Genomic DNA, 16,907 nt, shown 5'->3' with positions numbered 1-16,907 from the left:
TATGGCTTCTGATAATCAAAATAAAGTTTGTAGACTTGTTAAGTCATTATATGGACTAAAACAAGCTTATAAACAATGGCATGAAAAGTTTGATAAAGTTATTTTATCATTTGACTTTGTTGTCAATGAATATGATAAATGTGTTTATTATAAAGTTAAAAGTGATGCGTGTATCATTCTATGCTTGTATGTAGATGGCATTCTATTGTTTGGTTTCAATATGAGAATTGTGAATGAGACAAAGTCAGTTCTTAGTAGTAAATTTGATATGAAGGATATGGGTATTGTAAATGTGATCTTAGGCTTAAAGCTGACTCATTCAACTGAGGGCATAACTATTTCTCAATCTCACTTTGTTGAGAAAGTACTTGAGAAATTTGGCTATAACCAAGGAAGATCTGTAGTGACTTCATATGACCCTTTTACTCCTCTTTATAAGAATACGATCAATGTTCCTGTGTCTCAATTAAGGTATTCCCAGATTATTGGAAGTTTTATGTATCTTTCAAATTGCACGAGACCAAATATTTTGTTCTCTGTGACAAAATTAAGTAGATACACAAGTTGTCCAAATCACACTCATTGGAAGGCATTGGACAAGGAACTTAGATACCTGAAAGGTACTATTTTCTTGAGTTTGCATTACAAGAGATTCCTTGTCGTACTTGAGGGATATAGTGATGCAAGCTGGATAGCCATGAACTCTAGGAGTTATGGCGTAATGGGGTATATATTTATATTGGGTGGCGGCGTAGTCGCCTGGAGATCAGTAAAGCAAACCATATTGTCATGGTTTACTTTTGAGGCAGAGCTGTGTGCTTTAGATATCACAGAAATGAAAGCTGAATGGTTAAAGGGACTTCTAGAGGAACTTTCTTTAATGAGCAAACCAAATTCTGCAATATTTGTGTATTGTGATAATATGGTCACAATTACAAAGATCAAAAGCATAAAATATAATCAAAAGCAGAGAAGACACATCTAAGTCAGAATAAAATCTGTAAGGGAACGGGTGTCTCAGTTAGTGGTAGTTGTAGATTATGTTGGATCCAAAGATAACACAGTTGATCCATTAACAAAAGAACTAGATAAGTCATTAATCCTGAAATCCAAATAGGGAATGAGACTGAAACTCATCAGTAGTTCATCTACAGTAGCAACCCAACCTATCTAAGTGGAGATCTTACAAAGTAGGTTCAATGTGGTAATAATAAGTTGTAGGGTGAACTGGATAGCACATTCATAATGTGATATTATGTATCTGTGTCTTTTTCCCTAATTACTCTGGAAAGGTGTTGTAGTTGCAAGTGAAGGAAGAATTAAAACTATGAATGAGTTCAAAGCCTTTTAGGTGAGATGTTAGCAGTGCATCTCTAAAGAAGCTCACCTATGTGAGTGTGATTGTATGTCTGCAGTTTAAGAAATTGGGTTATTCCTGAAGTTGCTTATGAAACATGATTTGGGCACATGGCCATTAAGGCGCTGCCCCTAAAGATTAAAACCAAAACATTTATCGTGTTGTTGCTAATGAACACTCCTACATCAAAGGTTCAAGTTCAAGACTTTAGTTGACTTTGTTCCTGTGGGGGTAAAGTTAGTCAACTAAGGTAGTGGTTCAAACGGGAAGGTATCATTATTGAAAGCATGATATGTCCTGTTGCAGATTACTTCATATTGCATCTTTGTTTCCTCCTGTTTTCATTTTTTGAATTGTTTGGGGAATGTTGGATGTAGGAAGAAGAGAGGAGGTAATTCAAATAAAGAAAACAGTTAGAGACCAATTCTTTATGGAGTATGTTTGGACTTTGATAATGTGGAATAGTCTCATATTGAAGAATCTCAAAATAGTTGTGGGCTTTATAACCTATATGGAGATTCTAACACTTGTTCCAAAGAATAAGGGAATAGGATGGCTACCACACACACACGTGCGCGCCCACCGCGTCGAGACGGGCTCAAGTTTGGGTTCGGATAATTGGCTCTTTAGGGCCATATCCATTCTAAGTCCAATATTCTTTTTGTCCCGCATTATTGTTTTTATTTGGATTAAAATAAAGAGAAAAAGGAGAATTGATTACAGATCGATCCGTTGGATCGTCACATCCATTCATAATGGGTAACGGGTCTCTTCCACGTCTTTTGTAACCGTTCAGGGGTTATAAAAGGGAGTGGTTAGAGGGTTACCGCATACACAGAACGTAAAAAAAAAAATCTCCTCTCTCTCTCTCTCTCTTGTGTTTTTAGAAAGGAGTTTTCTGCAATAACGGTTCTGAAAGGTTGTTTTTGGAGGGTGATCTACCGTCAGAGTGCACTGATCTAAATCGCCGAGGCTATTGTATCCTGAAGGAAGGACGTCAGACCCTTTTTGCACCGTATGTGTGGGCGAATCTTCTCTAAGGAGAGTATTTTCATACGCCTTAGCCTGTTACATAGTATTAACATGTTTGTATTGTTTTTATTATGTTCTATGCATATGTTTGGTCTTTTGTATTTGTCTGGATTTTGGTGTAATATGAAAATCGACATGTTTGCTTCTTGTTTTTGTTTCGATCGACTGTTAATCATGTTTATTATGTTAATACCTATTCGGATTTTTATCATGATGTTGATTGTGAAACGATGTGATTGGGAAATTAATCTCAGCTTCGACCTTGCAGCAAGGGATGCCACCCAAGGGTGGCAATCAGGTCGGGTTGGCGGGTCATGTCGGCGGGTTGGCACGAACCCGACCCATTTATTAAACGGGTCAGCCATGGCAAACACGAACCCGACCCATTTATTAAACGAGTAACCCGACACGACAAGGTTAACCCATTTAATAAACGGGTCGGGTCGGGTAAACGGGTTGGTCGGTTAGCGGGCGGGTTGGTGGGTCGGGTTTGGGTAAACGGGTTGGCGGGCAGGTCGGGTAAACGGGTTGGAAGGCGGGTTGGCGGGTCAGGTTTGGGTAAACGGGTTGACCCGCCTGCCTAACCCATTTATTAAACGGGTCAGCCGGGTTGGCGGGTTGGCATATACCCCTAACACGAACCCGACCCGTTTAATAAACGGGTTAGGCGGGTCGACCCGTTTATGACATGAACCCGTTTAAGCGAAACCCGAACCCGGCTAAGAAGCGGGTTGGCGGGTAGTGTCAGATTTTGCCACCCCTAATGCCACCTTTGGGTTTTGAACTTGTGACGTCCTGTCAACTTGGTGACATTTACAAGTGACCCCTACCAGATGAGGTGAGCTCTAGGTACGATTGCCCTACTTCATAAGCCACTCAGACCAACCTGGTGGCCCAAATTATCCTTAATTTTTTTCTTCAAGTAAAGAGTTTTAGTTTTTCAATAATGGTAAAAACCACGGTGATGATTTGGACATTCCTTAACAAGCCGAGACCATAGTCCTGTTTCAGTGTTTAGGGCCTAAAACTCCATGAGTATTATCTCTCTGCCTGTCAGGAATAGTATTTTGTTAGCTTCAACCTTGTGACAAAGGACTCACGCCTATGATATTGAACCCGTGGCATGCTTCATCTTGAACGCCTTAAGCCGACCCACCTAGCCAGGTATTTGAATCGCTTGTGGTTTATTCCCATAAGAACCCCAAAACACAAATTCTCCAACTGGATAAATGGGGATTTCCCTCTTGGGATCACTTTTCCAAAGTGATTCACTCCACTCGTTTGGAGAGCAGATCAGGTGATCAGGCAAGTCACTTTTAAGAAAAGTGATTTGGCATCCTCACCGTCCACAAAATGCATAAAGACCGTGGGGTCGTCCGGATGAAGCGATGGAGGTTGAAAATGTCAAATCACTTTTTTACTCGTTTGTGGACTTGTACACTAGAGAACCGAAGTAGAGTATGAAACAAGTGGAGCATGTTTGGTAGCATGCCAAGTACGATCTCCGTGTTCTTCCTGTACGTTTCTCTCCTAATAATGTAATATGGATTCTTATTCCGATAGATGAACCACCACCATTCATAAACTAAATAATAATAATGGTTTGTGTTTCAATTTCAATGTGGGTTTGGTAGATTACGAAGGACACCAAACGATATTGGTCAATTGGCCAACTGGTTTTGGAAAGCTATGTTTTACCACTTTCTTGTCTTTCCTGAAAATCAAGAACAAGATCATGATATTTTTTTGGGATTCTTAGCTCCGTACATTCTTATTATATTGCTATCGTTGTATCATTTTGATTTCTTTATGTAGAAAAGGAGTGGCCATTGAACCAGCTCACACCTTGTGACATAGAAAGGATAATGGGTACGAGGGCCCATTTGATTTGGTGGCCATATTGAGCAGAGCAGATCAAGTGATCTGCTGCCTTAACGGGGTTGGCTTAGAGGTGGGGCCTTAGCGGTTAGACGGGCAGTCAAGATTCGATTTTCATGGGTGTTGCTCTTCTGCACAAGCCAATGTGTAGCATAGGCACAGGGATCTGGGGTCCTGATTTGGAGTTTTACGTTTTTGGCACGACGATATTAGGTATGGCAAGCTGAGCCAGCGCGATTAGGTCTTCATGCCGAGTGCAGTTTTTTTGAGTTTATAAAAATAAATAAATAAAAAGATCAAGAGATATGCTAAATTATTATTTTTTATAGGCATGCTGGGGTTAAGCAAAACCATGACAACACGGCTCTAAATTCTAGAAGGATTTAGAAAGAAAATATTTCCCCTACAATGCTGGTTGATTCTTCATGGGTTGGTGGTTTGGTTTTCAATGTCACGAAGGTGTCCGAAAAGGGTTTGACCTAACGTGCGCAGGCCGGGCTTGGCCACTTGGCTTGTGATCAGGGTTTCATTCTCATAAGCATCAGCCCCTTGCATTAATTAAGGCAAGGCCCACCTGATCCATGGGTTTACCCCCATCGAGAAAGCGATCGTAAGTACGGCAGGCTTAACCAGCACGATTAGGTCTCTGATTCTAAGAGTGGTTACCTGGTCCTGTCTTGTGTGTAAAAAAATGTCATGAGGGTTGGAGAAAGGGAGATGACACCACAAGACACCAAAAACATTGAGAGCGACAGAATGATGTTTTCCAACCTTTTTCTTTCGAGAGAAGGGCGGTCGACGTTACGCCAAGGTACGTACTGTCAATTATGGACGGGGACGAACGGTCTAGAAAATCTTCCTCGTGGTGGCTTTGAATAGAATAATCATCCTCACAGATCATCATCTCTCGTGGCTTCTATCTCACCGTTGGATCGTCGATTAAAATTGCTACCGGATCGTCCATAAAAATTGCTACCAACAGGAACCCTGGGGTTCCTTAAAGGTCCGTTTGAATCGCAGACAGTGGAGAACGGAACGTGCTGTGGAGGGATTCTCTTTGGTTTGTTTTCTTCCATGACGTAGCTAATGGGATCCCAAACCTTATGAAAACCCCTCGTTCTTAACAAATATTTACCAACCCTTTCATTTGATTATATATTATAATGCTTTTCTCTCTATTATATATTTCATGAGTTTTTATATTTTCTTGAAAATTGTCAATTGTGTGTGATTGCTTCTTTCCAGCTTGTAGCTTTATCCCTCATTAGAAATTTTAAAATAGCAAGTTTTTGAACCTGATGTGATTATATCATGGTTTTAAAACTTGGTGACTCATCACTTGGCTCGTCCTTGAATGAACCATGACTCCATATGTTAACTTTTTATATATATATATATATATATATAGATATTTGATCTGAATTTGACAAATTACTTGAGGATTGGGATCCTTGAATTAAAATCTGAACATAATTAGTATCAGATTTGGATTTGTTAGATTGGATATTTTGGACTCGAGCAAGCATTTTAGGTCTTCTATAGCCACCACTTAGGCATGTTGGCATGCTACGTAAGAGAATGGCATTCGTCTAAATATAAACAAATGCAATTTCAGGTTTCAAGCCAAGTCAAGCTAGCTCCAAAGGAGTTTGGCATGGTGGGATGGGGGCTTAGGTGGCTAGGCAGGCAGTCTAGGTTCAAATTTCATGGATGTTATCACTTTTTCAAGCCTAAGCATGGTGACTCTCTTGGGGCAAAGGGTAAGCCCATGAAGTTTTACACTACCAGAACAGTGATAGTTAAGTACCCCCGGCAGAGCCAGCGCGACTAGGTCTCTGATTCTGAGGGACGGCTCTCCGCAAAAATATCCAAAAAAAAAAAAAGTGAAGTCAAGCTAACATTCACTTTATACTATTTCTTCCCCAAAGAATGGCTAGAATTGAGAGTTAGAAGCAGGCGATTGGAGGAGAACCATTATTATTTTATGCCAAAATTAGGGCTCACTGAAGTGCATTATATAGCTAGAGCACAATGTGGAATACTTTTAGGATTCATATCACAACCAACACCACATAATTGAAGTGTCAAGGGCAATGCAACATCGGATCAACGGCTAAATAAAGCTTCTTTTTTTTTAAAAAAAAAAAGAGCCGTTGCGTGAAACACACACAAACCCCTTGGATCAGTTCTTCACGACACCATCTCTTAAGATGGACGGCCTCCATTCCTCAACACGTTCCTGCTGCTTTAATCAAAACCACTACATTTTTTCAGCACCATGCAATTGTATCTAACGCTGAAAAATGAGATGAGCTAGTTTGTGTTCTGCTCTCAAAGTGCTAAAGAGCTCGTTTAAACGCCTAAAATAGGCTTGACAAGTTAAACACTAATAAAAAAGTGCTAGGCTCGGTTTGGCTCAGATAAGTTTGTTAACTAGCAATAAATATATTTTAATATTTATTTTATAGCAGGTAGTGTAGATGGTTGAAACGTTTTGACTTGCAAGCAATAAGTTTATAGGACCTGGTTTTCTCATACCTGACCCGAACCACAAATCCTATAGGGCCCGGGTATATGGTGATAAATAAGAAGACCCAATTAAGAGCCGGGTTCCGACTCGAAGCTCCGATTGATACATGGGTATAGTTTGTGAAATTTTATACCAGACCCAAGTTCCAATTAAGACCTGCAAATTTTCAATGTAAAAATAATATAAAATAAGGTTTTACCGGGTATAGTTCGGGTTTGGTTCATGCAGTCGGGTCCGGGTATGGTTTTCTGACAGTGGACCTGATTAGACCTGGGTCTGAACCCAATCCCATACTCGCAAATCTGATCCAAGTTTGGTTTCACCTTGGTCCTAACCAAACCCAACTCGTTGACACCCGTACTCACAGCATTAAAACAAATGTATTAATTTTGTAAATGAGTCAATTTGAGCTTGGCTCAATGGCTTTAAAAGTCAAATATTTATTATTTTTAATTTTGAAGAATGTGTTTTTTGTCAAACTTGGCTCATTTTAACTCATGCTTTTCATGAACTCAAGCTTGGCTCACCTCGCTACAAAAACGAGACGAGCCTTAACACCTTCTGTTCGGTTCATTTGGCTCGGTTTATAAAACCCTAATTGTACCCTCCAATCTCCCATTAGAGCTGGAGCAATACAAGGAGGGGCATCTTGGTCATTCAATAGTCTCCAAGAAGGTTCCAAACTACTCTCACTACAGAGAGAGGCCTTTTAGGCCATTCAAGAAAAGCACACAGCATCGTATATTTTTAATCCTATTTCTCTCAGCTTTAAAACAGTGTATTTTTTCTATAAACAAGCCATCTAGCACACAGCATCATTTACTAGCCTTACTATCAAGAAACAACATAATTTTGGAGCGTCTGGACTCTGAATTATTATGAATTATGATAGATTCTTATCTCTCAGTGCAACAGCAGTAAGAATGGACGTAACGCATGACGCATTTGGACTCTCATTTACCAAGAAAGGACAGCCTTTCCTGTTAACAAGTTTTCGCACGCGGGATAGACACGGCCTTCCCTTGAGTCGGATCAGGAATACTGAGATATTGCCATCTTGGTGGGGGTGTTTTGGGTATCAAATAAGCAGTGTACTTTGCAGTGAGAATGTAAAAGAAAACATTCTAGAAAAAATAGATCCTTGTTCTAACGTGTTGGTTTGTGTGATGCTCTCTCTCTCTCTCTCTCTCTCTCTCTCTCTCTCTGGGGAGGTTATATATTTGGCAGTTCCAGCCTCTATTGTTCAACTAAAAAAACTCCCCCCACCCAAGCACAGCACTATTTCACGCCGTCAATGCTGCTGAAATATAGCATCCTACCTTCCCCTCCCTTCCAAAATCAGTACCCGAGATACCCTTTTTAGTGCTCAGCACAGCAACACCCTCAATCTGGCATCTCTTTGTCTTTGCCATCTCACAGGTCTCTCTCTCTCTCTCTCTCTCTCTCTCTCTCTGCTTGTATTGCTGACTGAGTTTTCCAAAATGGTTCTTTATGGTTTCTTTCTGTTTTTGTTTTTGTTTTTGTTTTTGTTGTCTCTTTTTGCTTATTGGTGATTCGTAAAAACGCATGTTTGTGAATTTGGTTGATGGGTGAGAAGATAATAAGGAATTGGTGTATCTATTGGTGTTGATGATTTCATGTTTTTGGACTCTGATATTGCTACCTTGTATTTCCTCTCTCTTAGCATTTGGGCGAAACCTCGTCCCCTGCTTATGTACTGTTCTATTATGTTTTAATGCCAATGATTTCTGTTTTCTCTAAAAAGAAAAAGATTGCATTTAGCCGTTTTTCTGATGGGTTTTTGTGATTGTGCAGGTTTGGATATCGACACGGCTTCTCTGTGTGGCTCTTTTGAGGGGTTGTGCCTTTCACTCTGGCCGCTAAAATACCCATCTTTTCTCGCGCCTTGTTGAGGGTGTGGGAAGTCGAAGGCCTATTTGTTCTATTCATTCTTCATTACCGGAATTCAAATCCTTTATGTATTTGGAGAGTCTGTCTAGTGCAAAGAGCGTTTTCTATTGATTACGGCTAACGGTTCACCGTTGTTGTGCTACCCCTGTTTTTTAGTAGAGTTTCAGCAGATGGGAAGCGTAGAGTTTTTTTTGTAGATTTTTCGGCATTTTTTGGTCGATTTTGAGGTGGGTAATTTCTTGAACTGTCGGTGATTTGGTTCTTCTTGTGTAACAATGGCCAAGTTCACATGCTTCTCTGTGCTCTTACAGAAGAAGAAATCAAAGGTAAGGCATGTTTGTTTGGTTTTCCTTCGTTGCTTGTTTCACTGTTGTTGGGGATTGCTAATTTTTTTTCATGGTTTTTGTAGACTAGATATCCTAAGCCTGCGGTTGCAGGAAATGGATATGAATCCCTGCAAGTTAAGCTTGAAAGAGTTGATAATTCTTCTCCGAATGGCACAAATGGGACTTCTTTCCATGTCTCTGTACTGCCCTGCAGTGCAGAGGAGGGCTCTCCTTGTGAGGTGAAAATGGGGGTAGATATGAATTGCGGTTCGGATGAAGCTCGATGGCATGATCCAACGTTTGAGGTGAAAAGGCATGATGGATCCGTGGGCGAGGTCGCTTACGAAGTAGGCGATGAACAGGAGAGCCCATTGGCTAGTGGAGGATACCCTGATATCGATCTCCAACTGGATGATCCAAGGAGCAATTCTCATAGTGATCTCTCTGTTCTAGAGTCTGTTCCTGCTGATTCAACCGAGAATTTCTTTGGAGATGAAGCAATCAGGAGCGGTCATCTTAGCGATCCCGGCGTTTATGTGAGAACAGAATTCCCCAGATCACAGCTTCCTTCGCCGAGACTAAAGCGCTCATGCTCAAACTTGGAGACAAGGGCTATCAATAAGATTATCCCTGCTCTATTTTCGCCGTCAAAATCACAGTCGTATGATGATCTTCAAGAAATTTCATGCAGGCATACTGGAGGAATCCAGGGAATTGGGGGCAGTCCATTGTCTGTGATGAGCTCCAACAGTGCAGACAAGGTAATGCTAAAGCGGTTGTCTTCTAGTCAGCTTCTTCCATCAAGGAGTAGAAGGATATGGTGGAAGCTCTTCTTATGGAGTCACAGAAACCTTCACAGACCAAAACAAGAGTTTTGCAGAGCACCACAGTTGGCCATCAATCACAGGGACTCCATTCAGAAAGAAGGTTATTCATCGGACACTCTGGACGTGCATCAGACGACAGTGAATGACGAAGCCATGAACACACAAAATTCGAATTTGAATAATGTGTTTCCAAACAGAGCTTCTGGAGGCCTGCCCTACAATCAGTGGATGGCCTTCCCCACACGGCCATCCTCTCACAGTTGGGTAGATGACTGGGTTAACAGTATTGATGCCGACTCTGTTCTGCCAGTAGACGATGTCGAGACTACAATGGAGCATCACGAATCCGAAGAAGCGTTTGCCCCGTCTCTTGAGGTCTCAGGATCACCAGAAATTTGTGATCATACGCCGAGGCGTCCATGCCTTCCTAATGAAGTTCTACATGCCAACAACATCATTCAGACCATGAACCCCTTATCAACAGTAGCCCACATTTCAGGAATGGGCTTAAAAGTGATCCCTACCTTTTCACCAATGTGCAACCTCAAAACCTTAAACCTCTCTGGCAACTTCATTGGTAAGTATCCAACAGCCTATTCAAGAATTTCTCTTTAAATCAGTTAAGGTGAAGACTGCTTATATTTTTTGTATCGCTTAACCAATTTTCATCTTTTTTTTTTTTTGCAGTGCACATAACTCCAGGATCACTACCCAGGAGCCTTCACACACTAAACTTATCAAAAAACAAGATTGTCACCATTGAGGGCCTTCGCGAATCAACTCGATTGCGAGTGTTAGATCTCAGCTACAACCGTATATCCCGAATTGGCCATGGTAAAGACTGATGTTATTGCTGAAATGTCATCCCTGTTTCAGTCTTTGTTGTATAGTGCGCTAAAACTATCTCTGTTTTCACAGGTTTGTCTACTTGCACCCTTATTAAGGAACTATACCTCGCCGGAAACAAGATTAGCGATGTCGAAGGCCTTCATCGCCTGCTAAAATTGACTGTGTTGGATCTGAGTTTTAACAAGATCACCACAACCAAGGTACTTGGGCAGCTAGTGGCCAATTACAGCACGCTAATGGCGCTGAATCTGCTTGGAAACCCAGTTCAGACCAATGTAGGTGAAGATCAGCTGAGGAAAGCAGCATCCAGCATTCTGCCACAGCTGGCTTATCTGAACAAGCAGCCAATCAAACCAGTGAGAGCAAGGGAGGCAGCCAATGACACCGTCGCGAAGGCTGCGTTGGGGGATGGTGGATGGAGCTCCCGGCGAAGGGCATTACGGCGTTCGAGCCAGGGATCATCATCCCTCAAAGGGGGTTCAATCTTTCAAAAATCTGGCAGCAACCGCAGCCGTGCTGGTCGCCAGTCTAGGCAAATTGATCGGGATAAGCACAGGGATGGACTTGAACGCTTGTCCAAGAGAAGATAAGGGTGTGCTGGTAGTTGTATGTATCTTGTTCAGCATCCAATTTTTTTATATGGATTGCAGTATAAATAGAATTCACTTGCTTTTTGGTATTTGGCTTGCAACCGTCGTCAATTTATTCAACATTCTTCTATGGTTTCTAAATGGAAGATCTATCCATGTTTTGTTACCTCTGTGTTTATGCTTGTATCTTTGATCTCTCCAAAAAAAAAAATTATTATCTTTATACCGATATGCTGTTAAAAAATAAGATAGAGATTGAATACAAGTAAAATTAGAGTATAAGAAGAAAAAGAGAAAAACATCAAATATATTTGGTTCGGCCAAAAGCTTATATTCATGGAAAAAAGTTCTCATATCCTTTATTTTTCTTTTTCATTTTATTCAATCTCTCAACTAACATATTTATACTGGTATATGATTCAGATAAATAATCTTTATCTATAACTAATGCGAGAAATAATCAAGATAGAATAATGATGAGTGATTGATAGGTGATAATCTTGAGGACAACAATTGCCCTATGAGATAAGCGTTGATTTTGAAAACTGTCACCTTTGATTGAAAATGTTCTTTCATATTGTCCCCTCAGCGTATGTTTGATCTGCCATTCCTAGCGAGATTTGGACGGAAATCTCGTTGGGAACAACGATTTCCAACAAATGTTGGATGCAGCGAACGGTGTTTCACGCATTCTCCATGTCCATAATAGTATGTAATTTTTGATCCACCTTCTCCCTGTTACAAAATGAACAGGAATGGAGGGGACGAAAAAAAAATGCTCGGTTCATCATCGTTCTCTTCTTTGTTTCCCTAATTTTGATCCTCTCCAAAATTTTGTCAAAATTCGATGCCGACCTCCTCGTGCTGCTGCAACGGTCCAACCCGTCGATCGGGTTTTCGTTCAACCCATCAATGCCTAAAAAACTTGCACTTTCCCACTCTCATCTCTCTCTCGTTTAGAGGGAGTCTATCAGGTTTTCTCTCTTCACTCTCCTCACTCATCTTTTGTCTCGTCTTCCTTCTCACGCTCTGAGACAGATCGTCATGGGTCTATCTTGGTGATCATGTATTATTTTACAGGCAAGAAAGTGAAGATGTGTGCAATGCATGAATCTGGAGGTACCGAGTAGATTTTCTTCCCCATCTAGGTTTTCTCGAAACATTCTCGGTTTGGATCTAGAAAATTATCAGTAGGTTTCTGGTTTCTTGTTTCTGGTGTTTGGATGCATGAATCGGGAGGAACAAAGTTGAGTATGATGATCTATGAAAGTTTTTTGGTGGATTAGGGATTGATAGTGAAGTTCTAGAAGAAAAGAGCCCTAGAAAGTTGGAATATTTTTCTTTCAGAGCAGATCTGTAAGTTTTCTTATTCAAGGTTAGTGTTTACTCCCAAGTTGTTATTGGAACATGCTTTGATTCTGATTCTTGAATCTCAGTGACGATTTCTTCTCTGATCCAGAAATTTGTATTGTTTAATCTTATAAGTATTGTTCAAATTTTTTTATTACTATGCAGTGAATTTTCTTATATATTTGTATCTTTCTGATATATTTGATATATTAAGGTGCAGTAAATATAACATGTTGATTAAAGGATTTCAATACTTCTAAAATTTTTGTTTGAGAACTATTTACATCCAACAATTTTCTCTTTTCCCTAGCAGCCTGGTGCTTTTTTCTATTTTTTATTTTCTTTATGAGCCATTTTTTGTTTTTACTGAGTATATGACAAGAAAAATTCGTATTCATCTACTATATGCTTGTTATTTACACTAAAATGTAAAACAAATAAAATAAGAATTTCCTAGGACATGGGAACCTATGAATTCTTCTTGTCATTTTTTATGTTTTTTTGTTATATTCTAAGTCTATTTCATTGATTTTGGTCTTGCAAAACAATATCAAGATTCTACAACCAATCACCATACTCCTTATAGGTAAACAAGCTCTCTGCAGTTTGTACAGTTATCTGTAGCACAAATGTGAATTTTTGTTTTTTTTTCTTTACAATTTAAACATTTGAGAAAAATCAAATACTGCGGAATTTACTTGATGGCATGTATGAAACATTGCTGAGCAAAACATGAAAGCCTATTTTATTTCATGTTTTCTTAATATTTAAGCATTTAAGGGAAAATCAAGTATTATGTGGGATTTTTTGAATTCTATATGAGAAAATTTGTAGAAAAATTGTCCTCATAAAATTGATCAAATGGTGGAGATAATGATTATACACCATAAACAGGGAAAACAAATAAGAAAGAAAATGTGCCATAAGAATGTGTTCACGGAAAGTCTCTTCCTTCCCAAACTTTTCTTTGATAAAAGTCAACCTTTAAGATTAGAGTGTGCAACAATTAGTCATACCTGAAACTGAAATTGACATGCATGTTGAAGGATAAGAATCATACCAATTAGATAATGAGGAGGATGGTGGTGGTGGTAGCTTTGAAACATGAAAGCCCTTGATGCATGTGATTGGTATGTTATAATTAGTCATTTTGTTATTACTAATGTTTGGAAATGCTATGTTTTAAATTTCAATTCTATTCTTCTTAATAGTTGCCAATTCTTAAAATGCTTTCTTAGTTTGGGTGATTCGATGCACTTCATTCTTAATGTACTTGAACCTAATAGGATGATGAACATAACCAAACAATGTGCAACTTTAAGTAAATTCATTTGTAGCTTAAATTTTACATAGAGAATTGTGATATGGTGACACATTTTATCTTCATTCTTGGGAATGCTGTTTTAAGGGCTTCACGTTAAAACAACAGGAATCCTTAATGCATCCCTTATATGGTTGTATGTTTCTGAATTTTATGATGTTTTATTTAAAGCACTTGTAGGTTTATTTGTCATATTTTGGATTGCTACAGTCGAATGATATTCTACGAAAGCAAACAACACTTAAGGTACTTTCTTTTTTGGTCTTTTTTGGTTTTCTTTTGTGATAAATGTGAGAAAAATATGGTGGTTGTGAGTAATGAGCCAAATAGATCATGCTCATTTGTTTTTAAACTAGCCAATCTCAAGCTCCATCATCTTTAAGTACAATGTGAGTGCACACTTTAAGTGTTGTGCTACACTTGATCACCCATCATCTATGAAATATAGCTTTGCACATGAGTAAGATGGATAAGAGAAATGGATCATCACAAAAAATTCAGACTAGTCAATCTTGTTCATATCAAATGAGTGCATCTACTAGTGGTATAAATGGTTTAACTATTACATATTGTTGATTTCTAATATATGTTTTAATGCTTATTTGTTATTTTATATTAACAAATTTTATCCTTGTTGTAATGTTGCATCTACACATGATTATATTAAGAAAACGTCGTAAAATAAATATAGAAATTTATGATGTGAGAGGGGTCCCTTCCATATTACTTTATTTGGCTGGCAAAATAGGAGAATTAATTGGCCTCATGTGGTTTATTGCACTGCCACTAGTGAGCCTAAATTTTGTCTTTTTTCAACAAGTTGCATTGCCACTAGTGAGCCTAAATTGTCATAATCTCTCTCTCTCTCATTTAAGCATGCTTAGAACCTGTGATGCAAGTCTAATTTATATCAAAATATGTATTTAAAAGCTCATACATACATATAATTAATGAATTATCATATATATATTTGAGCATTCACAACAACTCAATACATTCAAGAAAATGGAAGTAGAGGAAATCATGCACATCATGAAGGCTTCCTTAAAATAGAGAAAACAAAAGAAGAAGGCCTATTTATGTGCTCATTGCTAAGCCACTTATGGAGGCCTTTGTTGCACTTGCAGATTAAGCATCTCATCCGCGAAAAAAACCGAGACGGTCAACTGGAAAAGTTGACGAAGGAGATGAAGGCAAAAAATAAGGACATGCCCAACTTTGTGGTGCATAGAGACATCAAGGTGAAGAGAATGACTTTAGCAGTAAAGAAAGTGTCTCTTGATCTAAAGGAGGATCTAAGAAAGCCTATGTTGGATATGATAAAGGCTAATGAAGTGGTGCACCCAAATGAGCTGAGAAGGTTGTTAAAGGCAAAAATAAATGTAATATTTGTTGATGTATTTCTATTTTATGTGTGTGTGTGCATGCATGCTTATAGAAAGATAGTTTGGTCATTTTCGAGTCATCCTTTGTAAGGTATAGATTTTTGTACATTTTGTTTGATGTGTTGTACATAAACAATGGCCATCTAACCAATGCTTATTGAACAAATTTATAAGTAGCGTGAGTGTCAAGCTCCCAAAAATACTAATATTACTAAAAGAGTGTCAAAGTGAGCAGGTTGATTTGTGTTTGTTCAATGTCATACCTATTTTAGTCAATATGAATGGAAATCTAATATTGCATTTGAGTGATGAAAAACTTGAAATGAGATATTATGTTGCTGACACTGCTAACTATGAAAAAAGCTCTCATGCCTAGACTCATGCAGGAGATCTTCTAGTACATAAATCATTTGTAAGCATAGAGGAGATCTGCTATGTGATCATATGTTCTTGATCTAAAACGATATTTTCAAAATGATGAAAAAATGAATTTAAGCAAAGTTTGCTAATTTTATTGTGTGAATTGCTTGTAAATTCTGCATGTGCACATGCAGTTTTAATATTTTTCCTTGTTTATTTAAGTTTCTTTTATTGGTTATAATAGATAATTAATGTCTCTAAGTCTGATCAGGGCAAATATTCAATTTAAGATCCATATTTGAGGAACAAATTCATATTCGAGGCAAAAATTCATATTTGAGCCAAAAATCTAATTCGAGATCCATATTCAGATCAAAAATGCAATTTGAGATCTTTATTTGAAGCAAAAATCCCATTCGAGATCCATATTTGGGGTAAAAATTTATACTTCGGGCAACAATCCAATTCTAAATCCATATTCGGGGCAAAAATTCAAATTGAGATCCTTATTTGGAGCAAAAATTCATATTCGATGCAAAAATCCCATTCCAGATCCATATTCGAGGCAAAATTTCATACTTTGAGCAACAATCTAATTCCAAATCCATATTCAGAACAAAAAATCATGATTTTAGATATAATTTCGTAATTGGATCCATATTCGAGCAAAAAACCATAATAAACTTGTTAAAACATATAAAATGGTGGACGGATCGGGTCATATGATCCAAAACAAAGTAATTCAACCCATTATCCATGATTGTCCAAGTTGTCCGCACATCGTAATCAAACAACAGACATTTGGAACATAGCATTTGAGTATGGTCAAAACAAACGTTGGACTTGGAACAGTTTTTACGGAACGAACAGAACCAATGTTATGTTCTGCTCTTTTTGTTCATTTTGTTCAACCCTAAACAAACTATCAAACATACCCTCAAGTTGGAGGATGAATGAAGAAAACTTTTAATTCAAAAATATAAAAATATATATTGAAATTGATGGAGATGAATGAACACATCAATGTTCCAATAACGAAACAATGAAGCATTGGATGTTCTACAATTTGAACCAAAGTCATTAGAATATGCATATTGTAGTATGAACTTGTCAATGAAAATAAGACTGCAAACTTCAATTTGGTGAATATGGGTCTAGTCATGCTCTGATACCATGTTAAAAAATAAAGAA

The 16,907-nt window shown here is 38.4% G+C and overlaps 1 protein-coding gene across 1 annotated transcript; it reads left to right on the top strand.

The window, feature by feature from the left end:
* Positions 1-8,037: 8,037 nt before the first annotated feature.
* Positions 8,038-11,466, top strand: LOC149812285 (uncharacterized). The gene is made up of 5 exons (XM_089993111.1): positions 8,038-8,216; positions 8,613-9,034; positions 9,118-10,438; positions 10,549-10,695; positions 10,780-11,466. The coding sequence occupies exons 2-5, from the start codon at positions 8,984-8,986 to the stop codon at positions 11,298-11,300; spliced, it is 2,040 nt and encodes a 679-aa protein (XP_089849237.1). The 5' UTR covers positions 8,038-8,216; positions 8,613-8,983; the 3' UTR covers positions 11,301-11,466.
* Positions 11,467-16,907: the final 5,441 nt, after the last annotated feature.

The sequence above is a fragment of the Nuphar pumila genome, chromosome 17, assembly GCF_984573655.1.
Source record: "Nuphar pumila chromosome 17, dmNupPumi1.hap1.1, whole genome shotgun sequence".
Lineage (NCBI taxonomy): Eukaryota > Viridiplantae > Streptophyta > Magnoliopsida > Nymphaeales > Nymphaeaceae > Nuphar > Nuphar pumila.
This window is presented reverse-complemented; position numbering and strand designations above follow the sequence as displayed.